The sequence below is a fragment of the Diaporthe batatas genome (assembly GCF_019321695.1).
Source record: "Diaporthe batatas strain CRI 302-4 chromosome Unknown Contig00012, whole genome shotgun sequence".
NCBI classification, from domain to species: Eukaryota; Fungi; Ascomycota; class Sordariomycetes; order Diaporthales; family Diaporthaceae; genus Diaporthe; species Diaporthe batatas.
The window spans coordinates 1,744,104-1,769,078 of NW_025408559.1; the positions used below are offsets into that span (position 1 = coordinate 1,744,104).

At 52.3% G+C, this 24,975-nt stretch overlaps 7 protein-coding genes across 7 annotated transcripts; 4 read left to right on the plus strand and 3 right to left on the minus strand.

Moving 5' to 3' along the window:
• The first annotated feature begins 4,136 nt into the window (after window positions 1-4,136).
• Window positions 4,137-6,126, plus strand: KVR01_009729 (uncharacterized protein). The gene is made up of 2 exons (XM_044785989.1): window positions 4,137-4,619; window positions 4,674-6,126. The coding sequence occupies exons 1-2, from the start codon at window positions 4,397-4,399 to the stop codon at window positions 5,294-5,296; spliced, it is 846 nt and encodes a 281-aa protein (XP_044640977.1). The 5' UTR covers window positions 4,137-4,396; the 3' UTR covers window positions 5,297-6,126.
• A 1,386-nt stretch (window positions 6,127-7,512) lies between these two features.
• KVR01_009938 (uncharacterized protein) lies at window positions 7,513-8,548 on the minus strand (the record flags this gene model as incomplete). Its single annotated transcript, XM_044785728.1, has 1 exon — window positions 7,513-8,548. Exon 1 carries the CDS (start codon window positions 8,368-8,370, stop codon window positions 7,513-7,515), a length of 858 nt encoding a protein of 285 aa, XP_044641186.1. The 5' UTR covers window positions 8,371-8,548.
• An 836-nt stretch (window positions 8,549-9,384) lies between these two features.
• Window positions 9,385-10,322, plus strand: KVR01_009721 (uncharacterized protein). The gene has a single exon (XM_044789917.1). The coding sequence runs from the start codon at window positions 9,569-9,571 to the stop codon at window positions 10,121-10,123; it is 555 nt and encodes a 184-aa protein (XP_044640969.1). The 5' UTR covers window positions 9,385-9,568; the 3' UTR covers window positions 10,124-10,322.
• Window positions 10,323-17,672: 7,350 nt separating this feature from the next.
• KVR01_010016 (F1F0 ATP synthase subunit 5) lies at window positions 17,673-18,945 on the plus strand. Its single transcript, XM_044792320.1, has 4 exons — window positions 17,673-17,916; window positions 18,063-18,371; window positions 18,526-18,618; window positions 18,674-18,945. Exons 1-4 carry the CDS (start codon window positions 17,758-17,760, stop codon window positions 18,785-18,787), a joined length of 675 nt encoding a protein of 224 aa, XP_044641264.1. The 5' UTR covers window positions 17,673-17,757; the 3' UTR covers window positions 18,788-18,945.
• Window positions 18,946-19,089: 144 nt separating this feature from the next.
• KVR01_009667 (uncharacterized protein) lies at window positions 19,090-20,581 on the minus strand. The gene is made up of 4 exons (XM_044784433.1): window positions 20,311-20,581; window positions 20,172-20,244; window positions 19,912-20,078; window positions 19,090-19,845 (listed from the first exon to the last, which is right to left on the minus strand). The coding sequence occupies exons 2-4, from the start codon at window positions 20,192-20,194 to the stop codon at window positions 19,376-19,378; spliced, it is 660 nt and encodes a 219-aa protein (XP_044640915.1). The 5' UTR covers window positions 20,195-20,244; window positions 20,311-20,581; the 3' UTR covers window positions 19,090-19,375.
• A 253-nt stretch (window positions 20,582-20,834) lies between these two features.
• Window positions 20,835-23,751, plus strand: KVR01_010116 (uncharacterized protein; the record flags this gene model as incomplete). The annotated part of the gene is made up of 4 exons (XM_044786120.1): window positions 20,835-21,679; window positions 21,735-23,197; window positions 23,282-23,579; window positions 23,657-23,751. The coding sequence occupies exons 1-4, from the start codon at window positions 21,412-21,414 to the stop codon at window positions 23,749-23,751; spliced, it is 2,124 nt and encodes a 707-aa protein (XP_044641364.1). The 5' UTR covers window positions 20,835-21,411.
• Window positions 23,752-24,224: 473 nt separating this feature from the next.
• Window positions 24,225-24,924, minus strand: KVR01_009994 (uncharacterized protein; the record flags this gene model as incomplete). The annotated part of the gene is made up of 3 exons (XM_044792928.1): window positions 24,225-24,562; window positions 24,624-24,692; window positions 24,759-24,924. 3 exons carry the CDS (start codon window positions 24,922-24,924, stop codon window positions 24,225-24,227), a joined length of 573 nt encoding a protein of 190 aa, XP_044641242.1.
• Window positions 24,925-24,975: the final 51 nt, after the last annotated feature.

A 24,975-nucleotide genomic window follows, 5' to 3' on the forward strand; every position in this document is an offset into this window, starting at 1 on the left:
TTGAGGCAGTGCAAATCGACCAACCACGCACGCAGCACAGAAAGAATGTCAGACCATCACTTATCGGCATGCATCGAAACTGAAAGATCTTGATGGAACCCTGGAAGTGGGTGAAATAGGTGCTGACTGCGTTGCACGTTGGCCTCACGCATCGGCGCTGGAACCATCACGAGAAACCCGTCGGTTAAAGATGCATAACCAGCCAAGAACCCTTCGTGTATATCTCCACTGTAATTCACTTTCGGCTCAGACCCCTTACTCCAAACTCTCGTCTGATTCAGAAGTAGCCTGGCCGTGGATTGTGTGTGGGCTTGCGAGTGTATTCCAATCGTTGTCACACTGCTCACGAGCTTGTATGAACCAGAAGGCATCTCCACAGGACATGTGAGTGCTCAATTATTTGAAGCTTGCTTTATGTGGGAGCTAATTTGCTAGCTTGGGGACTTTCGTCTCTGGACTGCTTCAGGAACTAATCCCGGCGTGCTGACACTGTACGTAAATGCTTGATACAATGATGGTGGCGGCAACTGTGGGCTCTAGACTCACAAGGAGTGACAGGTGTATACCGGGTTCCTCTTCCGAGCACGACCCGTCACATTGAGGCCTAAATGTCGTCTCGTCGTTACCACAATAGGTCCAGCAGACAGGGCCACAGCGGAGGCCACAGCAGAGGCCACAGCGTGCTCTACGACTACCCCATGACTTCCACACAGGAGACCCTACATGGATCTTACAGCTACGGGATGTCCACCGGACAGCAAGGTCTCACCGAGGAACCTTGTGTGAATCCCAGTGACCTGGCCCTGCAGCAGGTACTTCCGAGTGGCACCGGATTCTCCCAAGATTATGGGAACTCTAGCCACTTCCAACCGGGACTCGACGCCAGTGTCTATCCCCAGAGCTTTGGAACGGATCTTGACTATTTAAACACTGCCTACGCGGGTCTGTCTGGTGAGGGCTTGGGCCAGAGTTCTTAGACCTCTGGAATTGACCCAACCATCACCATCCCCAATCCCCCGCAGGATTCCACGGCGGCTACGGACGACCTTTTATCCTACCTTGATCCCGAAATGGCTCTTGACGACTTCAGTCCCATACAAAACAACTTTCCAGCCCCACTACCTCTTGACAATAATAACTATCCCTTGAACACCCCTGCTGACCCCAATTCCGGCACCAACCTACCGAGCCCAAGGAACTCGACGAGCTCCTCAACTGAAGATTCCCCTTTACCCAATGGAGTGCATGTTTGCAACGAGTGCAATAAATCATTCCGCACCAAGAATTCATACGAGTGAGTTCACTCTATCACTACCTATGGACGACCAATCGCTAATCTTCATCACTAGCAAACACTGTACGTCTAACATCATTCCTTAAGCGCTAGAGAACTTGCCCAGATTTTCAAGAACGAACTATGTGATAGATAGCTAACAAGTTGAAGATCGAACCCATAACCCCCCAATATCCTGCCCACGAGAAAGTGAGGGTTGCCAAGAGAAGTTCACTCAAAATAAAGACCTTGAAAGGCATATACTGGTGCATCACCGCCCATTGGCCGCAGAGGATAACCCCGAGTATGCCCACCTGTCCAGGAAAAAGATGGCATACAAGTGCGAATGTGGTCACAAGTGTGACAGAGGTGACAACATGAAGCGCCACAAGAAGACTTGCCGGATAGCAAGAAGCAAGCACTGAGAACATGAAGGGGCGACGCTCGGCTTGGGGTATTGCCGCATTTCGGGTTGAACATTTTCTCATTGCGGAATGAATCATGAGCTCATGACCTGTCGATTTCGGATTTCCTGCGTACTGCTTTTCGGGGAGGTTGTCACATGCAGCTCGAGGCGCTGCTCGATTTCCTGGGTGTTATTTTTGCAGCCCCCCTTGTGTTTCTTCTTAGTGTTCCAATCTGTTGAATCCCATCACTGATGTATTGATTTCTTTTGATATACGCTAGTTACTGTTATTAGGCCTTAAACATCTCGACCAACCAAAAATAACCAAAAATACCAACCGCTACGCACCTAGATGTTGATTGCTGGCCGTGACACTTGCTCGCAACCAAGTGAACAATGAATCATATCTGCGTAGACAAGATTGGAAGTACATGCCGAGACTAGGGTCTGATTTGAGAGACCCGGTTGTGCTGCCAGTGAGGGTGGTACTGGGCCCTTCCCATGGATCATGCCGCTAGGTCCAACGGTGGCTGCCATGTACTGCGCTGGGCATGGCGGCCTCGTGCAGCAGTGCCAGTAGTGTTGGCTGCATCCTTCGGTCACAATGGCAGAAAGACGGGCCTCATTTAGCCAGGGATTTGTTTCGCGGCCCGAACGACGCGTGGAAACAAGTTCAGGCTGAAAATGTGCCACGCATGCCATCCTGTCCCTCATTGCTCCTCGCTCCCAATTCAGCAAATCTCCTGGTTCAACACGGGCATTTTGGTGTCTATCAGCGGCCAGCTTTTCTGCACTGGACTGACTAAACAGGTTCACCCCAAGCCTATTGTAGAATACAAAGGGTGTTACTGTAATATGGGATGACAAACTTCTATGGGACAGCGTCCTTGGGATATATCAACGATAGTATGTATGTAGGTAATAATTGAGCTAGGGGGCCTCCGCTATGCGATCTGGGGAAGTTATTGTCTGGACCAGGCGTGGCATTGTGGTCACCAAGCATTCTTTTGAAGTTTTGGTAGCGATGATGAGGAGAAGGGGGTGGGCGGGCAGCAGACTTGTTTTCAAATTCCCGCGCTGCTTTCATCCCAAGAAAATCGTAATGGCAGGACGGGGACCCTCTGGGGGTTTGGCGAGGATCATTGATGCTTCATTATTTTCATCTACTGCCCCAGGTTCGCTTGAGGGTGATGCTATAGCGTGTGGGCAGCCCTTGCTTATTAGCACACGATCTCGCATGCACCCGGTCTCCCAGTCAGCCAGTCAGGCATGCCTACTAAGTACTTAAGCTTACCTAGGTAAGTAGGTATCATTGTCACAGCCAGAGGCTTGCGGTAGCCCGACACTAGACCACACCAGTTGACACGACGGTAAGCTGACCCAGGAGTCCAGGACGTCACGACCGGCATTTGCTAAACACGCTGACATGGCGGGCCGCAGTGTCTAGCGGCCCGCTGATGACCACCCAACTAGTGAGGCGTGGGAGGAAACGACAGCAGCCGTTCTGCCGTTGTAACCCCTGAGTCTATATAACCTGGGATAAGCCTGTCACGGGATGGTGTTCTGGACCGCAGGGTCTGAGAGTGCGGCGGAAATTCGAGGCCGACGTCAATGCCCAGTACTCAAGTATTGAGCCTCACGGCACAAGGGTCCAAATGATCCCGCCTGTCGGGTTTGCCGCTGGGCAGCAGGGCTGGATTCGAAAAAAGAAAAGCAAAACAAAGCTGCAGAGCTGCAAAGCTGCAAACTTCGAAGTTCCACAACAGCTGCCCAAACACGCGGCCCACTGGAGGCGGCGGGCGGATCCCGCGCGCGGAAAAAAGGGGGGCCTTCATCTCTGGACTCTGGACTCTGGCCAAGAGCTGGGAGATTTGGCATCACGTTTGCCATTGCTGGGCATGGCCGCGGCCGCACACAAGCTCAACCTCACCCCGTCTGTGCCTGGGGGCGCCCTCATTCGCCAGGCCCAGATGAGCCTGCAGCAACCTTATAAAGCTGAGCGACTAGGCCGCGGCAAAGCTTGCTCTTCAGGGATCTATCTCCGGGGGGCGGGTCCTGCCTGTGCAGCACCAGGGACTGGGGTCATGAGACGATCCACAATCTTGCGTATTGGCGCCGACCAGCCACAGCCCATGTGCTCAGGTGAGCGATCAACAGACAGATTCATCGTGATGCCCTGGCAACCTGGGCAGCACAGATGGTGTACGGAGTACTGGTGTAGAACTGGTGTAGAACCACAGCCGGCAGTTGCCCACAGGAGCCGGACGCCAAAAGAAGAGGAAAAAGGAAGCAGCTTGGAGAAGCACCTGGGCACACGGCCTGACGGCTGCCCCCCGTCTTGCTATGTCTAGTAGTACTACATAGCGAGACCCACGGTGAAACTTCAGCTTTCGGACATGGGTGAGGCTGAACCAGCACGGCAGCACGGTTGACCGGTTGACCGGCAGGAGGGCAGCAGCTTGATCACACATCGTGTCCGCTCTCGCAGGGACCAAGTTCGGGATAGTCACACTGCAGGCCAAGCGTCGTATCCTGCGAATCCCGGCAAGCCCCCTCGGCCGGGTTTTGAAGGGCACCTTTGCCCTATTTCCTCCTGGCCTTTCGACTTCCTCCTGAGACCAATCTCACTCCTTTCGATGACTGCCTGGAGGTCCGTCCCGCGAATCTAATACCGGTAGTCCTGCTAGGGCGTACCAATACCATTGCCCCGGGTCAACATGCTGTCTCACATGCCCACCGCACTGTGCCTACTGCTCTGCAGCGCCGCTAGCACCATTGCATCCAGCGTCATCACCTTTTCCGACGCAGACTGCCAACAGTCCCAGACTCGCATTGCAGGCGAGAATGGCTACCCGGATGGCTTCTGCACAAACATCGCCGACAAGGCTGGCACCACCTACCAGAGTTTCATGTTCACTGTCCTCGACGATGGCTGCGTCCGTACGTGCTCGGGTGTCCTTGAAGTCCTGTTTTGCATGCTGACCCCTAATGCAGCCACAATCTATCTAAGTGACACTACCGAGGATCAATGCTCAGGCTTTCCCGAGGTGGGGTTTCTCTCGAGATGCTACAATACATCATGGATCTACTACAGCATCGACGGCTGCACTCCCCTCGGCTCAGGCGACACCTCATCTGGAGCCTCCACGACGCTGCCAACATCTTCAACGGCCGCGGCGTCTGACACGAGTTCGGCGCCAGCTGCCACCACCTCTCACCGCGTCTCGGATGGTGCTATTGCCGGGGCAGTCGTCGGCAGCGTCTGCGGGCTCGGCATCATAGCAGCCGTCTGCGTCTATTTCTTCTGGTTCCGACCAAAGCAGCGCGAGAGGAAGAGGGAACTCAAGAGGGAGATCGAGGAGTCCGGCATGAGAGATGCTGCCGGTGCCGGATCTGCCGGTGCCGGGAGGAAGGAGGAGGAGGACGGCGAGGCGTACCTGATCAACATGCGTGAGTCGCAGCAGCAGTCACACGAGATGCAGGCCATGCCCGACGTGTTTGAGGCGCCGGGAGACAACCGCGCGAACGAGATGGGCGTTGACGGGGAGGTGCCGGTGGAACTGCCTGGAGACCACCAGTACGACGGCCAGTACTACCAGAAGAAGCCCAGACCATAATTCGGAGACTCGCTACTTCATAATGGTTGGTCTGGCCGCTTGGGAGCAAGTTCAATTGGGTGGAGCATCATATGGACAAGCGCGGCGTTCCGGGGAACACTGTAGATTTCACAACTGGCGATCATTGCTTTGACTATTATCCTTAGCTCACCGCACAAGTCGTTGAATGGCATGTGTGAGATTGTGTTCATGACAGAATGCAACACATCCCTCAACTATCGCATTGCGGCGTTGTCTACCTACTTAAGTAGGTAGTATTTTCCCGTGGTCTGCTCGCGCATTGAAGTATCTCAAGCTGGGGTGTGCCCAGAAGGATTAGACCGATCGCAATCGCTCTTGTCACCCGACTGTCCCCTAACAATTTCCAGCGTCAGACAGACGACACGAAGCTTAAACACTGCTAGCAAGTCAAGTGTGTCGTCTCGATTCTCGAAGACCAGAAATTTCGGTCGCACGCCGATTATCCCGAGCAGCACATGAGGCACTGCCGTCACAAAAGACGACCCCTCGAAGATAAAGACAAGGCCAGGCCACTTGGACACAGCTGTAGTTGCGAGAAGCATTCACAGACAGCTGATACAGGAAGCTACGACAAGGTCTTGGGAGAGAAACTGAAATTGTGTACGTCTTAAGGAGGGAAGCGGCGGTGAAGACGCCACTGGACTCACGCATGATGCGGACGCATAGAAAGTCTCCAACATTGATATCCCAAAAGCTACCCTAGGGTAAATGAGATTGACTTAACTTTTTCAACAACTTCTCACAAATCAAGCATAGGCTGGAGTATTATGTGATCATCATATTTGTTGCCATTTCTCAGCGGAATAACACAAAAGTCTTTGATAGGTCCAGAATGAACAAGCAATCCGATAATAGTCATCCATATGAAATTGTCGCATATATCGTTATAGTCTATATATCCAGGTGTATCATTCATTCATCATCCCTCATCGTGACTCCCCATTTGTGCTCATTTGCCCCATGTATTCAATGTTCCCACCACCTGATGTGGTTCAGTTCTTTGCAATCCTCCTGACCAAAAATGAGACCATGATGAATCGCTGTCAAGTCCCCGTACGCTGCCTCTAGACCAAGGTCGGAAGAAGACAATTATATCTCCGAAGAGGCGACGTTCATATGCCAATGTTGAATTTCCATACAACTCCGAATCAAGTAGCTTCATATGACGATCGAAAATTATGCTTCTGGGTCTTCCGGTACAAGCTCACTCCGCGTCATCTAATTTCGTCTCCGGCGTATGATGCGCTCAGCCTTCAGGCTCAGGCTCCTTCTGAAGCTGGTAGTAGAGGTAATCGTGTCAGGATTCGATTCCGCTGAGAACCGTGTCTCTCCCAGAGTTTCGTCATGCTCGAGTTCTTGTAGCGCGATGTATGTGTTGTCTTTGTGGCGGCGATGCGAGTCTCTTTGCGCGTATCGAAACGTCTTCGCTGTTGCGCGCCGCAACAGCTTCCCAATATCTTTTCTGTGGCTTTTTTGTGTTTCCTCCTTCTTGGGTGTCTCGATATTCTCATCCTCATTTTGGGAATAGGAATCTCTTCGAGGTAACGAGATTCCCCATAGTGAAGCGAGGTAGTAGACGTCGGCGCCGAAAGACATCGATGTGGTCGGTTCCCGCCAAAATGGAGGCGCAACAACAGGTACGGCAAAGGGACAGAATGTTGTCATGATATTCTCTTGATGTGGTGAATAACAATTCGATCCAGCTGATTCCTCTTGGGGAGGCTGATGATGGAAGCGTGTGACCCGTCTAATAAATAATAGACGACGAATCGTTCTTGACCGGCGACGGAGTCATGCGTCAGGAGTCGAATAACGCTACACCGCTCTCCACCAAATATGAGCAGATGAAAATAGGTGCATAAATGTCGACTCGCGCAACCAATAGAGTTCAGAATATAGTGATTCCCGCCATAGGCGAGGAGCGTCCTGGTCAAATCGTTGACTCTTCTAAATTGGATTGTCGAGGCTCTGGTGGGTAAGAAGTCGCATTTTCCCTTCGCATCAGCTGATGCCAGTGATGGGGAACTTGGCGAGTAAATACATCTGGTAGGTTCCCGTTCTAGCCTCCGCGAATACACCGGTCGTTCCGTGGTTTCAGTCTCCCTTGTTTGATTGTCCGGGTCTTAGTCCTGGAGTCCGGTGTGTTCGCCCAACTACCTAGTAGTTTGATTGAATCACATACCTTCACTAGCTGTCTATACAGACCCCACACTATCTTTATGCAGGGGGCATCTCGCCTCAAAAAACAGCACCGCGCCGATGATTTGATAAGAGACAGTCTCAAAGGCCCCTTCCAACGCTCGAATGAAATCCATCGTATCATCCCTCTCGTTGTCAAACCATCCCAGAAGGTTGTGCAAAAGAAGAATGGATCGACCGAGCCAGGAATGGTTTGCTTCCCTGGAATGGCTCCCCAAGATCGTCGTCCCACACAGAACCCCGGAGACCGGCTCGACGAGGTGAGACAGCTCAGCCAATGCACTGGCTTTGCGCGTCGGCGGCCCCGGAAGACAGTGCAATAGGAAGTTGGTAAAAATTAGGTCGTACTTCTGGCCATCCCGTCTCGCTGGGCCGAGCACGTTCTGTATGGAAGACGAGTCGGAACGTGATGCCAGGAAGTCCCCACGCACAGCCTCAACGTCAAGGTCGACCACGTCGCTGTGGGCTTGGCGACACCTTGTGGAAGCATAGTCCAGGCAGTCCGGATTTAGATCGAAAAGCGTGACCAAAGTGTTGTCGGGAATTTTGGACTTGAACATGAAGTAGCCAGTGGCCACGCCGATGTCCAATATCCTGACTTGGGGTTGAGTACCTTCCTTCTTGGACTCTCGGCGCTGCGCTGCGCCTGCGATCATGATCCTGTACAATTGCTCCATTACGATCGCAGGACATCGCCACACAAAGCTACAGTAGAGACCCAAGATCAGGTTGTCGTAGATGAAGCCGAGGACCAGCGGGCCGTACATCACGGCCCCCGCCGTGGTCGATCGAGTGCTAGAATCTGCTAGCCAATGGCCGATGGTAGCCCCCAGCACAGAGTGCCAAAATGACATCCTAGAATCTGTAGCAAGATGAAGAAACACGATCGCAGCTGTCTATAAAGTCCCGGGCCCCGGGACTGGCTTGGTGGGCACCTGAGTTGAAATACGATACATACCAGTATCATGGCCCACTTCGGTGGGTTCGGAGAGCCAAACCTTGGAAGCAATAACTAGTATTATATTGGCAATGCCTGACTTCGATTTTGACGAGACATGACATACATTTCACCGTGAATGTCCGAGTTTCACTTGAATATCCGGATTCGCTGACATTTAGCGGATACGCTGACAGTAAGTATGCAATGTTCTTGTCAGCCCATTTAGGCTGCCTCCAACATGCCCTTGACGCATCACCCAACTCAAGTCGGCGCCACAGGACTAGGCTGCACATGACGCCATTATTACTCTGATTCTGAAAGACATGCTTGAACTGGCCGTGAGGCTGTATGGAAACAGGGAGGCTGTGTATCACGATGTTATCGGCGACATTCTCAGGTGAGCTCTGCGCGCTGCCTCATTGAGATGAGCCTTTAACTATCATCCGGAACACTCAATATTGAGCCACGCATGAAATTGATAATCGTGCTGATTGTCCTCATGACCTTGCGGCCGCTGCCAAGTAGAAAAATGAGCAGCAAGGCCTGGTTACGGAAAACCAAGTGATGGCGTCTGGCGTCTGCGCCATAAGCGCAGTCCGGAAAGACGACTGCCGACGCCCTAGGACCGCGCAGGAAGCGGCCGCGCTTAAAGCGCTAACAAGAGCTGTGCAGCCGAAGTACCTAGCGTTCATCCCAAAATTAGATTTGGAGAGCTGCAAACAATCTGGCCCGGCCCCGGGAAGTACGCGGTTGTTGGGATGGCAGGTGAGGCGCAGCAGTTGTCCGCCTCAGCCCTACCGGGCTGCTGATCGGAACACTCAGTATCCGTGCGGCCGTTGGGCATGGGACCGCGAAATAATGGCTGAGTTGCGATGTTGGTAATTATCGTGGGATTGTTTACATGCTTTTGGGTGAGCTCAAGACAACATAAAGGAGCCCGGTGTTCCATACAACAAGATGGATTTCTGGACATCATCACCATCCTCACGAACACTACTACAACCGCATCTTCTTAAAGCACAATACATCCTGATCCACTTGACTATAACTTCAAATAACATTGGAACCCTTTCTTCAACAACCAGTCCAACCTCATACTTCACTCCACCAAAATGTTCGCCCAGAACCTGATCACCATCCTTGCCGCCGCGGCTGCCGTCACCGCTCTGCCAACCGCGACTACGACCTCGAGCCCGGACAAGACAACGGCTCTCACAGGTGTCACCCACTCCGTCGTCGCCGGCCGTGGGGGCGCCCTCCTCTTCGACCCTGAAAACGTCGTCGCCGAGATCGGGGACATCGTCGAGTGGCACTTCCTTCCCAAGAACCACTCTGTTGCCCAGTCGTCCTTCGGCCAGCCCTGCGTCCCGGACGCCTCCCTCGCCCAGCCCTTCTTCAGCGGCTTCCAGCCCACCGCGGGGCCCCAGGCCCCCGACGTCTTCCAGATCGTCGTCAAGGACAAGACTCCCATCTGGTACTACTGTGCCCAGACCACGGGCAACCACTGCCAGAATGGCATGACTGGTGTCATCAACCAGAACTTTGACGGTCCCAACACTCTCGCCGCCCACAAGGCTCTCGCTGCCAAGACGGGCACCTCGGTCGTTCCCCCGGTGGTTCAGGGCGGTGCTGTCATTCCCAACCCAAACCCCAACGGCGGCTTCTAATCCGACCAACGCGAATGGTAGAATGGGGTCGTTCGTTTTACTAGCGGTCATTCTGTGCATTTATGGAAGCGCGGGACCTGGATGTATTCCAAGTTTTTCCAAGGCAATTCGGGGGAAGTTAGACGGCATTCAATTTCTACACCTGCACATTTTTGAGACTTATTAGAATTATACCAATACACTTGAAATCTTTGGAAAATAGCATCACTTCAGTCTTGATTGTGGGCTTCCGCTAGTGCTACACATAACTGGTTTCCCTTCTATCCCGTATGGTCACGTCCGAAGCCATACGGCTTCATACAATGGCAAGCGCACAAGACTTTACTGCTGGAATGATGAATCTGTGTTGAAGTGGCTGGAAAATCGGTCACATGCATAGTACACGTCCCAAAAAAGCTTGGGACCGGTCTTCCCCTAAAAATATTTTATACTACCGGCTCGTACTGCACTCGCGATCTATTATGCATACACACTTTCACTTTGTTGTAGAACGTATTGTCGCCCCATGGTCTGATGCCCTCCGCCCATTCAACATTGAACGCTGCGAGTCGAAATGGGGTGCAGGGCCCATGGGCGAGCCAAATGATGGTGTGAGCTTCGGTGGCCGACACTTGTAGTCAGCTTTCATAACGTGAGGCCAGCTTTGAACCATGATTGTGGCCCAAAAATCATCTGTTGGGGGAGTTTTGACAAGAAACAGTCTTGGAATAGTAATAAATTGAAAAAAAGGCTGCGAATGTGGACGGATGGTAGAAAGCTATGTGCCGCTGCTTTCGAATCACTGTTCAGCTATAAGACCGCTTCTGGGACTGGTGTTGCGTGTTGCCTTGTAATCGTCTGATGACACTTTGCCGCTTGCCCATCATGACATAGAAATTGAGAATGCAGCTCAGCCCACCCGGGCTGTTCGTTTGAAGCTTGAGAGAGCTAGGGCTGAGCCCAGCAGTTCTCAACTGAGCAGACTCAACCGTTTTACGTGTCCGGACTTCCTTGTATTGCCACCGATGTAAAGTCCTCCGGGATCTATCCGGTATGGCCGAACGCACACCTCAACATCACACCCAGACTGTCCTTCCAACAGCCGCCATTAGCCCATTCGTCCCAGCAGATGCGATACATTGTGATGTCCTGCCACATATCTCCCTTCGGGGTGAAGGGAGGCGGAGCCTTGCCATTGCCCGCTTTTCCTTGTGCAACTCCTCGGTGGACCAGCCGAAACCAATTCAGGGTTGTTTCGTATTTGAACCCCAGGGCCATCGCTTTTTTGACAGCGGCTATGTCGTCTGAGGCCATTCCCCATTGTACTCGTACCAGCCCCAAACCGCTATAAGAAGGTGGATTGAGTGCGCGCTGGAGCAGCGTGCCGATGACGATGGTATCTAGCTCTATGAGCTGGTACTGTGGCATAAATAATGTTCCAATTGCGACGGAGCCCGTGACCGGGTTGGCATCCACCAAAGCTGTGAATCCGGCTAGGGTGCCTGTCGCCCTGTTGATGATGGCCAACGCCAGCGTTTGAGAGTTCTCCGTGAAGGGCCCGGCAGTGAAAAGCCTTTCGAAGGTTTCATAGTCATTGAATGGGCCGTACGGTAACATCAAGTACACGTCTCTGGGAAGGGCTCTTGAATGACTGTAGAGGATTGCGGCATGATCTGGGACCTATCCACCTTGTCAACAGCCCACACATGGGCGAAATGGACGCGTTTGCTGGCTTACGGAAAATGGAACCAGCTCCACGAATTGATTGGACACTATTCCAAAGTTAAAGCAGAATCTGTCCAACATGTTCGATGTTGGGAGTGCCCGGGTGGGAACCGCCGAGCTTGGGAGGTCACCAGCTTGAATCTGATCTCGATTGTGTGAAAACTCAAATAAGGCAGCTGTGTGCGTACCTAGATGCGCCAAATAGAATAGTGTTTATGGGTGGCAATGAAAACTCTGCTTGAATGGATGACTTGGTTGAGCGAACTGTGCGACGCTTTTGTGTCCTCGAAGTGGGCATCCGGCCTAAAACCTGCCCAGGTGATCATGGAAAGAGCCCACGGCCCACCTTCTCTTTGGATTCGGTCGCCATTTCCATTTTCGTTGCAACAGACGTGCACATGTGGGCAGTCCGAGGCTTAATGTCTTTGTGTGGGCACCTGGCCGCATTTCAAGTACCTAGGTAGGGCGAATACCTTCAAAGTGTGGGAAGGGTTTGTCACTCAACACTTGGAAAGGTATCCTCTCGACTCCGGGAAATGTTGATGAAACGAGACAGTCTCTTCCTCTTTGCTCCCAGGACTACTCTCGCCCATCTCCCTCAGCACAAGCTGTTCACTCCCGAAGCCGGCATGATCCGCCAGTGTCTCCAGGAAAACTTGTTTTGAGAAATGCCGTGTCCGTCTACAGGTATTGGACCACCTAGGTACAGAAAGACAACGGATGCACTGTTACTCACCCTGCACCTACATGGTCTTGTGCACTGGCTTTTTGCCTCCAACAAGCTGACAAGATCTCTGTCTAACAAGCTCAAATGCAACCGAATAACATGTTCTGTCTCTCACGATAACTCCTCAATGCCAACCCTCAACATAGCCAGAGAGTACCTGAGGGGGGAGCCTCCTGTGCAATCCTAGGTACCGGATTGGTGGCTGTCTTCAAATTTGACCAAAAGAAGAAAATAGCTTGGGATAAGTTGAAGAATGCACCGTGGCTGCCCTGGAAATCGCATAAGCGGCACATCACCAGTCCATACCCAGAGTTATTAGATTAGGAATTGTGGTGGAAAGCTTTCCAAAACTCGTGTTATAGATTAAATGACCTTCGCTGACTTCGGCCCATTCAAACAGGTAGTGACCATGCTGACGCATGATATAGAATAAAGATAGGCCGGTTATGAGGCATGAACATACCTAGGTATCAGTGACTTAATTCCATATCTTTGAACGGAACCTACCATCGACCAATGTAGTACTAGTATGTATTCAAATTACAGGCTGTTTTTATGGTATTGGACAATCAAGCGCGAAAGAGGGAATTATGGAGGCCCTGAAGGTGACAACGACTCCCTCACACTTCCAACTTCGCAAACCACAATCTCCTATCGTTTGATGGAGCACAGCTTTTGGTGCCTCATATGCGGATGCTGGTACATGCCAAATGCAGCTTTGCCCCCGGGTGATTTGAACATTCCAAGGTTGTGCTTAGTGGCTGAGGCCTGACTACCTAAGTAGTAGCAAAAACAGCAGTACCGAGCAGATGTAGTTACCTACCTAAGGTATGTATAGATCCTAGATGCTACAAACCAAATCTCGAACCACCCAGTGCCTGCAGGGGCTCGGCGTCGAATGTCAAGCCAAGCACCAACTGATCGACGATCGCCTCAGAACAAACGAAGGTCAAGTTAGCGTTTGGTCGTGTGGAACAGACCGGCCGAGGCGACTTTACTCATGCAGGCTTCCGTCCACCATTGCGCTCTAGCCCACCTGCAAACTTTAGAAGAGGTCCTACGACCTGCCTCCTCGGATTCTACTGCTGCCTGTGATGTCATTGACCCCCTTCAAAAAGGACCCAGATGAAGACACTGTGACACGAGAGGATGGATGACAGCAGTCGAAACCCGTACCACGCACCAAGCTCTTGGGCTGGTCGCGAGGCTCGCGTCCACGCTCCTGCCACAAGCCTGACCCTTTGGAAAGGCCGACGTCATACTGCTTTTCTCAAACAATGGATCTGACTTGCGCAGGTCCGGTGACCGAACTCCTTTCCTGGATTAGCATGGGCTTTTGAGAATGCCATCCAACCTCCAAGAAAATGCATCCCAGCTATCGACGGCAGGTAGCCGTCAGACTAAGATCTCGTGGTCAAATATACAGAGCACACTTTCTACGTCTCGGACGCATTATGACACTGAGAATGACGAGCTTCTTCTAGCACACGCTAGACTGCTTTCTCGTTTGACCTGTCGTTTTCTTATCATATGTAGCAGATAGTATTTGATGAAGGCTATTGGCTGGAGGCTTGTCCACCTGGCTATTCTTCCTCGCTGTAACACAGTGACATTGGTTTCGCAGCTCTTCCCATCAAAACATTTGAATACAGTCCCTCTGGTATTGTGTTAGTCGATTTTTTATTCGGTACTTTAGCACCATGGAAAAATAACCTCAAGGCCTCAGACTTGGCCAAAATCATTTAAAGGGCTGATCGTTTGGCGTTTCTCGTGTTGCCAGGTCTGGTCTCCCTCCGCTTCACCGACAACGTCTGATATCAAGTACTTGTTTGTTTTCTCCATCAATTTGCAACTCTTCATGCCAGAATTCTGCTCATTTAAACTCTCTTGAAGTTCTTTAAGCTCACCCCAGCCTACCACTTTACCGCTGCTTTTTTTGGATTGTGGCCCCGTGAAAATATCAACGTACCGCGAGAACCAGCCTGACCAATGGACAAGTCTCCTTCCAACCAAGCTGTGCACAATTTCAAGCCTGAGTGAGTTAGATTTATCATTATTCCTCATTCATATTTCGTGATTTATTTTCAATGAGAAAGAGGCCATTGAATTTCACCTCGTCTCCAGTTTCTAAAACGTTTGATTGTGATCCACATTTATTAACATTCCACGTATCCTCTAGCAGAAAGACAATGACCAGAGAGAATCCTGGTTTGCGACCGAAGTTGCCAGTTCCCTATGATCCAAATTTCACCATGGCACGATTCACTTCACCGGGCAACGAACGCGATGATCTTGGGTTTCGCCAGACCCAAACTGGCGCTCAGTCAATTTCCCGTATGAATGAGAAGCTTAAGCCGCTGGACAAGATACTGGGACGGAACTAAAGGCTGGCTGCTTTTTTATTTGTTTGTCGTGCACGAAATATCTTTCATTTCTCGTTGTAGGTCATCGCTACTTGGCACACCCAACTTACGGGCTGCCTGCGATGACATGACAATGCCGAGTCACATCGAGCCGGCAGCAACTTTCATGAGGCTTTGGTTGGACTAGGTACCGCTGAGAGACAATTTTGGCCTAGAGGGTGAGAATCTATTTCGACATAGCAACACGATTTGAGCAGTTTTGACTTCAGTTACTAACACCTACAACCTACTCATACACGGGATCAATAGGGGCAAACATAGCAATGCAACAATGAAAATAACAAGTTGTTGTCATGTATTCTTTCCAGTGAATTGAGTAATATTTGATACAAACATTGCCCACTATGAGTGGCTGGGAAGCAAGAGCCCTTCAAACGTTCCGAAGAACATCACAGAGTTAACCTCGTCTGGGCCCACGCTCCAGCCTCACCCGAGTAGATGTTGAAGTAGCTTGTATGGGCAGCTCCGTCGCTGCCCTGAGCACATACGGGGTCTTCCGCCAGACACCATGACCGAAGCTTATCGGAATACCCATTGAGGCGTTCGAGCTGTGTTCCCGTCCTAGGAAAGATCTTTCGAAACACATTAGCTACTGCTCGCACGTCCATATTATTTCGCTGGCCTGTACAAGTCTGATGGAACCAGTGTGGCTATTCAGTCAGTCAGGACTACCAGACTCGCACTTACTCCATTGAATGGGGCACCGGATTCAACATTGTATGTTTGATTGGCTGTGTGTGTCACATCGCCAAAGAAAGCAGCCGCGACAACTGCACGAGAGGTCAGCATCAGGAGAAACAAATTCTACCTATTCCTGGACACACTTTGATTTCCCGGTGATGATGACGGGTTCAATCCGGTAGAGGTCTGGGTCGTACAGCCCGTAGAGCCGCCAGCTTGACCGCCGAGTATGTTGCCCACAACTTGAGCACCCTGCAGACCATGATCAGCCAATGAGTTCTGTGAGGATGCGACTTGATCATATGCTGACCTGGGAGTAGCCCGACAGCACCAGCTGTGCATCTGGGCATCGGATTGCGTATGCAGTGATCTGAGCTGTCCCATTGACCACGCCTTCGCCAACAGATGCGCAATAATCCGGCAGGAGGGAGGCAGGGTACAGGATATCCTCATAGCCACAACTGCTTATACCATTGCAGACTGCATCCACGACGCTGATCTGTCGGCCAGGGTATTCCTCACTGGTCCCTCTTGCGAGGAAGACGTGGACCGCGTTGCATCCTTGAGTCTGGCGACCAGCAATAGTTGGACGCCCAAGAACAGAAGAGAGAACCGAAAGGATGATCGCAACTGACTTGGACTGCATTTTGGGAGTATTTATGGCGTCTGGGCTGGAACCAAATATTGGCATTGAACATTGAACGTTCTGAGAAGTGCTCTTTTTATACTTCACCGGCCCCAGACATCGAACTCGCGGCTTTGACAAATATTCCCACAACGCAAAAATCCATCGAAACCCCAGACCATCTGGTTTGTACATTGTGAGCCGGCACCAGTTCGCGGTAAGTCGGCCAATGCCCTATGGGGCAGGTGGCTCCCACCCGAGGCCCCTTGGTGCGGATCACCACCCCAAGACGGACACGTACAGCACACCAAAGCTAGCAGATGGCTGCATGTAAGTGAAGAAGTGTTTCATTGCTGTTACTCCAAATCAAGCGATCCAAATTATCAAGGCATTCTCGGGCTTGTCCCGGGTAGTTGGGCCGAGCGTTCAATGTTGGCAGCGGATGCGCAACTCCGCACGCCTGGGCAAGACCCCGCGCGGATAATCGTTATTTTGTCGTTTGAATTGACAACAACTCTCAAGGATGAAGTAGAGAAATAATCCGCTTGGAAATCTAGAAGCCGTATTCTGTAGATATGACTAGTCCAAGTCGAGCAATCTGTTCATAATCGAGTCTAGTTCCTTTGTGGGATTCTTCTCTCATAGGGTTGTCTTGAGACCTCGGGACTATTGTAGTCTCTTTGCACTGTTATTGGCGTCGTGTCCCCCCCCCCCCCCAAAAAAAAACCCGCGAGTCTAGAGCGTTTACACAGTATGAAGGCGCCGTGCATGTCTTCGGAAGTATACGGAATAGAAGCGAGACCAGAGAAGCGAAAGCAATTACTATTGGCAACTCGGCTTTGACTGCCTTCGGTACCGGTACCGACCACTTGTCCTTGGTCTTGGGTACTGTACTAGTAACTAGGTATGCAGCCGCATCAGATACTATTCACCCAGAGTAGGACATTGCAGTGGAAGCTTTTCTAGGGTAAATTGTGTCTAAGGGTAAAACCCCAGAGAACTGCTTCGCTGATGATCAAATTGACTCATCCGAAGCGTGAGAAATCCAGAGCAAAAGCCCACCATGAAGGATAGTTGATGTGCACAGAAGCCGCGAGCCAAAATCATGGTAATTCTGTGAATTGTTACGCTCAAGGCAGGTAGATATGTAAATTAACCTCTGCAGATCCATGAAGCTGTCACTGTTGGAAATTATCAAAGGAGATTTACGAGCTAGCAGGTCTTTCGTTCCCCTCACAGTATTGAGGGGATCAGAAAAGTCCAACTACCTTCAATGTTCATTGCTCTCTCATTGCTCGATGTTGCGGGAGTGCCCAGCGCCATATGCTTACATAACACGACCGCCGTGTTGAAGCCTCAGGCAGCCACAGGCCCACTCCCGTTTTGCCGAAGACGTCGCAGCTCCGTCCCGGACCAAGTTCGTCAATTGAAATCTCGACGACCTCCGATCCAAGACCCTTCCCCCACAGTCACCATGTTCTCGAGACAGGCCCTGCTCCGCTCAGCTCGTGCTGCAGCTCCCTCGCGGGCGATTGCCTCGCAGGCTCGCTTCTACGCCGCCGCCGCCGCAACCGAGCCCGTCAAGCCTCCCGTCGCCCTCTTCGGCCTCGATGGCACCTATGCCACTGCCCTGGTACGTCACCGCGCCGGGTCGATCGCGTGTCGGAGGGACTCCAGCATGTCCTGGGAGATGGGAAGCATGCAATTGATGCGCCGGGGCCGCGCGCCAGCCGGGCAGAGAGCTCTGTAGCTAATGCGTCATTTTGTCCGAATAAACAGTACACCGCGGCCGTCAAGTCCTCGTCTGTCGACCCGACAGCCACCGCTCTGAGCAAGCTGGGCAACCTGGTGTCCCAGGATGCGAAGCTGGCCACCATCCTCGATGCCCCTACCCTGACCCCCGCCGACAAGTCCGCCATTGTCGCCGAGCTCGAGAAGACCGCCGGCACCAACGCCACAGTCAAGAATTTCCTCCAGACCCTGGCCGAGAACAACCGTCTTGGCCTCCTGGGAGGTGTCTGCACCAAGTTTGGCGAGCTGATGAGCGCCGCGCGCGGCGAGGTCGAGATGACGGTCACGAGCGCTACGGTACGTGTGCTACAACGCGAGAGGGGGAAACCAGGGTTTCTACGTATATGTTCGGACAGGCACATTCAAATGGAGGCTCGGGATCAAGGCGAAATGGGGCGGACTTTATCGTACGAGACGTGAACAATTCGCTGACGAAATGCTGTGCATCTAGCCTCTGGACAACCGGACCCTGAGCCGCCTGGAGACCGCCGTCTCCAAGTCCTCCTACGTCGGCCAAGGCAAGAAGCTCAAGGTCACCAACGAGGTATGGAGGAAGAGCGAACATCCCGAGGAACTACACAATATGCTGACACGACTAGGTCAACTCTGACATCATCGGTGGCCTGGTTGTTGAGATTGGTGACCGAACCATCGACCTCTCCGTTTCTTCCAAGATCGCCAAGATGAACAAGCTCCTGACTGACACCCTGTAAATTACTTCTTTTATGTGAGACGAAGGGGGCAGGGGAAAGGTGGCGACGGGAGATGCACGGGGTAACCAGTGAGCCTCCGGGCCGATGATACTGACCAGCATCTGTTGTTGAATTGAGCCGAAATAGAGAGATCATACATCCCACATCCTTTCCCGCCACTGAGTTTCCGATGTCAGCTTTGCTTTGCAACAATGTGTGACAGCCTTACACGATAGGTAATGAACAGCCCGTACAGGAGGGCAGCCAGAAATGTTGTGTTCCTCGCTACTAGACACGCTGGGAAATTGCATAGGAGAGCGAGGCTCAGCAATGCCTTTTATGTTTTAAGATCTAAGCCCTCATGGTTTCGCGGAAATGACATACTGCGGTGTATCAATCCAGTCTGCAGCATATTGTGAGGCCGAGTAAGGGCCTGGTCCGCTGGCAATATCAGGATATGTCCAACCCAAACCCTTGAGCACTCCGGCCAGCCCTCATCCATCATCTCTTTACACCTTGGGTCACAAGCACAAGAACCGTCCGCCCCCAACGCCAGCTTTCATGACGCAGAAATTCAAAATCACGCCTATCGTACAAGCCACGGACTCCTCAGTCGCTTCGCAGCATGCTGTCGACCAGGTCTCCCAGCGGGCCCCAAAAGTCCTTCCCGGTAGCCAGGTTGTGCTCGTCGATGAAGAGGACGTACTGCTTGAAGCTGGTGTTGAGGTGGGGCTCGAGGCCGAGCTCGCGGATGACGGGGTAGTGGTGGCAGTAGATGTGTGCGTAGACGCGGTACATGCGCTTGAAGATTTGGCGGACGAGGGAGGGGAAGGTCTTGGGGAAGGGCACGCCGATGCGGCTGGGCATGACGGCCTCGTCATCGATGCTGCTCTGCACCCAGGTCATGAGCTGCTCGATATAGGCCGGCGCGGGCATCTTGGTCGGACGCTTATAGTTCTCGTTGTCCTGCCACAGGTATTCGAACTCGTCGGTTGCCTTCATCTCCGGGCACGACTGGGGCGAGCAGAACTCGGTGATGGCGCCGTACAGCAGGTTGATTTGGTTGTAGAAATCCACCACTTCCGATCGTCAGCATGGGTGGCCGCACTGTTGCGCGGCGGCGCGTTGCTTGGAGGAGGGCTTACTGTTGACGGCGTACCACTCGTTCTCGTCCTCGCCCTCAGGCAGCTTCACGATCTTGCGGAGGCTCCCGCCTCCCAGAGTGGCCTCGGCATATTGTCGCAGCTGGTAGCTAGTTGTTCCCTGCTTTCCACCGGGTCGCGGTCGGAACTGGTTCCTGCGGTTGTTGCTCCTATTCGGGCGTGAGCCAGCAGTCCTCGTTCGTGTGTGCCTCTTGGGCTCCGCATGGACTCAAGGTGCCGAGCGGCGTGGGGGAGTGACATACACGGTAGCGATAAAGGAAGTCATCGTAACCTCTGATCGTTGCGAGACACGAGTCGGGGCAGGGAAGGTTCGGACTTCACAATACTACAACGTCAGTGGGGCATTTCCGAAAGGGGAGCTGGTGGCGTGGAAAGTCATACCTGAGTTTGGATGACCGGCACGGTCAAGTCTTGAAATATGTTTCCAAGACAGATGAGAGTAAGTCGTGACTGTCTGGTGTTGGGGTGGGGAAGTCGGAATGTGGCCGTGCAACAAGCCGGGCGCCTTGGAAACACCTGAACCTGGACAGCCTACCTATGATGAAATCTAGAAGGAGTCAACATTGAACAAATAGCAGCAGTTGCCGTTGGCGACGCGCCGCGTTGTAGATTGGGCAGCCCTGCCAGCCGGGTTCAGGGGCCGAGGGCCTAGAATCATAGTGGTCAAAGCGCCAGTCAGCACCCACCCCGCCTTCTACACAGTGCCTAGGTACCTAGTGTAGACTACAATACACAGTAATAATCACCTAGGAAGTGGGAATAGGGAGGTGTGGCCCTCGCCATTGAGTCTACAGAGCACTTGTATCTAGGTACCTACTTACTTAAGTACTTAAGTACTTAGGTTTGCACACGCTCAAGGAGGCTGGAGTGTCTACGTCCTACCTGCTCCACCGTTTCTATTTATTCTTCTGCGCCACACACATATTCGAGAAGTGCGTGGTGGAGCAGCGCGGGATCGATCAACCAAGCTGCAATGCACCCCAGATTCTCCGCATTTTTGTCCGCCGGTTGAATTGGTTTGAATAGCCTCAATCCGATGTGGGGTGACCTGGATCAGTCCTGAACTTACAAACTCTCGACATGCCTGTCGCTCCTGCGCCACTCGTCCCCGGTTGCCGATCCATATTCTCGGGTCAACGATGCGCGAATGGTCCAGCATGACAACGATCCGGTGCCCCGGTACTGGACTATTGGGATGAGCAGTCCTTGCGGGTATACTGTCCTACGAACATCAATATCTTCTGTCTCGTGTGCCCGAGCGAATACTTCTCATGACCGTCGATGTCGTAGATCTTTTTTCACTCTATACTAATTCACGCCCTTGCATCGACATCGATAGTGGCCTGCTTCACTGCTACTTATCTGTCTGGGCCCAAAACCATTCCTTACGCTGGACAATAGCTGCTGAGAGGATAGCAAGTAAAGTGCGTTCTTCTCTTCTGACCTTCATCGTGTCAAAATTCAAGGGCAGATATATTCGCCATGCGTAGTCTCGGGCTGCTATTGTTTCTCCTGGACCTTGCCTTAGCCAAGCACGCATCAACCATACAAAGACAAGCAGTGGTTCAAACGTTCAATGTTCGTCGAAATGCGAGTTCAAGCACAACGCCGTTGCAAGTTGGGAATGGCAACTTTGCTTTTGGCGTAGATGTGACGGGCCTCCAGACCTTCAAGCCTTTTGCGACCATGTCCACCTGGGGCTGGCATAATTTCTCCTTACCAATAACTCCCAATCAGACTTCTGTAGACGGTGAGAATAAGCCACTTATTCCTTCTGCCTGACTTCTGTTACTGACTAGTATAAGACTACACTGGGCTGGACTGGTGGACGCCACCACTGGACCTCTCTGATGACGGACGGCTCGTTAATTACGCGCAGCCGAATCCTGCCGAGAACGATATATCGACTTGGCTGATCCAGAACCCCCAGAGGCTCAACCTCGGTAACGTAGGATTCTGGTTCGGCGGCGACAACGTCACCGAAAATGATCTCGAGGATAAAGCACAAGTCCTGGACTTGTGGTCCGGGACGATATATTCGAATTTTACGTATAACGGAAGCAAAGTCATGGTGGAGGTTCGAGCAGCACCAGACAGCGACACCGTCGGAGTCAAGGTTGAGTCTGATCTGCTCTCCACGGGTGCTCTCGGCTTGTTCTTTGACTTTCCATATTCAGATCGCAACAAGTTTGATGCTCCTTTCGTTGGAGTTTGGAATGCCACGAGCAACCACTCGACATCCCTCGAAAGTGCGGACAACCAGGCCGTGATCACACATACACTGGACGACAATAGCTACTATATGGTGGCACAATGGGCTGGCAACGGCAAGGTCACGGCACCAGAGGATGGCACTCATCGATATGTCCTTACCCCCTGTGGATCAGGAAAGCTGGATGTGACTGTAGGCTTCTCTCCAGATGGAATGACCGCCCAGGCTGCTCCTGACGACTTGAGAAGCGAGTCGAGCCTTTGGTGGGAGTCGTATTGGAACTCAGGGGCTTTCATAGATCTGACATCTACCAATTCGGCAAACGCCACCGAGTTACAGCGACGAATTATTCTGTCTCAGTACCTCCTGGCCGTCAATTCAGCATCTTCATTCCCGCCACAGGAATCAGGGCTTGTCAACAACGGCTGGTACGGCAAATTCCATCTTGAGATGGTATTTTGGCATCTCATACAATTTGCCCGCTGGAACCACTTTGACCTGATGTCGAGAAGCATGCCGAATATGTACGCCCAGTTCCTCCCTTCTTCGGTCGAGAGGGCTGCCGAACAGGGGTACAAAGGCGCACGCTGGGGCAAGATGACAGACCCCAGCGGGCGAAGCGCACCGGGGGAGATCAATTCTCTACTTATTTGGCAACAACCTCATCCTATGTACTTCGCCGAGGTGGAATACCGCTCCTTTCCCAATGACACGACTCTGGAGAGGTGGGATGAGATCCTCACAGCGTCAGCCGACTTCATGGCCTCTTTTCCCTGGCTGGATAACTCAACCGGCATGTACAACCTTGGACCGCCGATGTACCCCGTCTCGGAAAATACGAATCCAAATGCAACAATTAACCCGACTTTCGAGCTTGCATACTGGCGATTTGGACTTGACGTTGCTATCACATGGAAAGAACGCCAGGGGCAACCCGTTCCAGAGGATTGGGTTACCATCAGGGACAAGCTTGCACCTTTGCCAGTGGTGGACGACACTTACCCCGTGTACGAAGGTATTCCCAACATGTGGAGCGATAATGCAACTACAAATGATGTGAGTAAATGACGGCCACTTCTAAGCTGATACGTATATCGCTGTCGCCAGGAAACTAACACTTACTGATATCAACCAACACAGCACCCAGCAATGGCTGGCATCTATGGCTGGCTGCCGCCTCCCGCGAGCGGGCCAGCCTTGAACCTGACAACCGTCCAAAACACAGCCGACAAGATACTAGAGGTTTGGGACTTGGAAGAATCATATGGCTGGGATTTCTCTCTGCTGGCTATGAACTCTTTGAGACTTGGCGATGTGCAACAGGCCGTGGCCTATCTTCTCCATCCTGTTTTCCAGTTTGACGATGCAGGATATCCCGTGGGAGGCTCTCGTGTTCCAACGCCTTACTTTCCCAATTCTGCATCCCTACTGCTTGCGAGTACGTACAAGTCCACCTCTGATTTGGTTCCCCCGGATGCTCGTGTTATGAATAAGAGAAGAGCTAACTCAAGGCAGCATCTATGATGGCAGGAGGATGGGACGAAGAGCCGGGCCCGCATTTCCCGGATGACTGGGATGTCAGAGTTGAGGGATTCACTCCTGGATTATAGTGTGGCCGGGTAGATCAGAGCCAATTCGAAGCTCCCTGGACGCGCTCCTCTGGATTTTGAGGGCGACGAGCATGCCAGCAATAATTTTTTCTTTCTTTTCATTTCCTAGACTTTCCCCAGTTCGTCTGACTTGGAATCGAGTCCAACGAGCTGCAAGTGATATTCCCATCAAAGCTGGGCTCACTCTAGCTGCGCATGTAGAAATGGTCTTGCAAAAGTAATGCATGTTTCAGGCGCGTACTGAGGCGTCATGGTCTGAGATCTTCGACCAGAGGCCTGGTCCATCAAAATGATACCTCTAATCGTATCATAAGCCGGCCGCCAAAAGACCTATTCGAGATTCCAATCGGGTCATCCGCGTGAATGGCTGCCCGAGCATTTCACAATATATTCTGCTCGTGCAGCCAACCGGCGACAAAAGCTGGTTGCAGCTTGATTCGCAGCCAGCCATGACCTCGTCAAACGAGGTCAAATCATAGCAGGATGGCATCGCCCATGCTCTCACCCTCAAAACCGAGAGCAGAGAGGTTCTTTTGCTTCTTCTTGTCCTTTGTCTTGTCCTCGACCTTCCTCTGCTTGGCAAGCTTCTCGACCAAGTCAGGATCGGCCTTATCGTATCCCGGCGGCGGGTCGTCGTCCTTGTCCAGATCAATCTCGCCGAGGAGCATCACGTTCTCTCCTCTGACGAGGTACATTCCTCGCTGGTAGTCCGCATATATGCCTCGCTTCTCTTGTGCGCTCGCGTGGTCCGCGGGAACCGCATCGGGTGTCACGAAGATTCTCTCCACAGTCGACTGCAGGACTAGATTCGCTGTAGCCCCTGTGTTAACTCCATCCTGTTGTACTGCACCTGCCCAAGTGAATCACCATACCGAATTGGTCCCAGCTTCGCAAAATTCCCAAGAGTTTCCGGCCGTCTCGTAGCGCGACCATCAGCTTCTCTGGGGCGGTTGTTAGCCTCGCACGTAGAGTCATTCAGCCGCTTCGCGCTTCGCATGGGCTCTTACTGTCAGTCAGGTCGAGGAGAGATGCTGAGGTCGTGAACATCTGCACGGGCAGTTGCTGGGGCGGAGGGGGAGCTCTACCAAGCACGGGGGGTCCCTGAGGACCGGGCCCTGGAGGAGGAGCTCCACCCCCTTGCCCAGGAGGATCGTTGAGGGAAAGGTGCTCCATTGTTACTTCATGAGCATTGGTGTCTGTTCGAAGTATAGTAGGAAGACCGTA

What these genes read in the sequence shown, in the direction of transcription:
- KVR01_009729 (XM_044785989.1), top strand. Translation starts at nt 4,397, where the DNA reads ATGCTGTCTCACATGCCCACCGCACTGTGCCTACTGCTCTGCAGCGCC. An exon ending in CCTCGACGATGGCTGCGTCC is followed by an intron (nt 4,620 to 4,673) that starts GTACGTGCTCGG and finishes CCCCTAATGCAG; the next exon opens with CCACAATCTATCTAAGTGAC.
- KVR01_009721 (XM_044789917.1), top strand. Translation starts at nt 9,569, where the DNA reads ATGTTCGCCCAGAACCTGATCACCATCCTTGCCGCCGCGGCTGCCGTC.
- KVR01_010016 (XM_044792320.1), top strand. Translation starts at nt 17,758, where the DNA reads ATGTTCTCGAGACAGGCCCTGCTCCGCTCAGCTCGTGCTGCAGCTCCC. An exon ending in GCACCTATGCCACTGCCCTG is followed by an intron (nt 17,917 to 18,062) that starts GTACGTCACCGC and finishes CCGAATAAACAG; the next exon opens with TACACCGCGGCCGTCAAGTC. An exon ending in AGCTCAAGGTCACCAACGAG is followed by an intron (nt 18,619 to 18,673) that starts GTATGGAGGAAG and finishes TGACACGACTAG; the next exon opens with GTCAACTCTGACATCATCGG.
- KVR01_009667 (XM_044784433.1), bottom strand. Translation starts at nt 20,194, where the DNA reads ATGACTTCCTTTATCGCTACCGT. An exon ending in ACTTCCTTTATCGCTACCGT is followed by an intron (nt 20,079 to 20,171) that starts GTATGTCACTCC and finishes ACGCCCGAATAG; the next exon opens with GAGCAACAACCGCAGGAACC. An exon ending in CGAGTGGTACGCCGTCAACA is followed by an intron (nt 19,846 to 19,911) that starts GTAAGCCCTCCT and finishes GACGATCGGAAG; the next exon opens with TGGTGGATTTCTACAACCAA.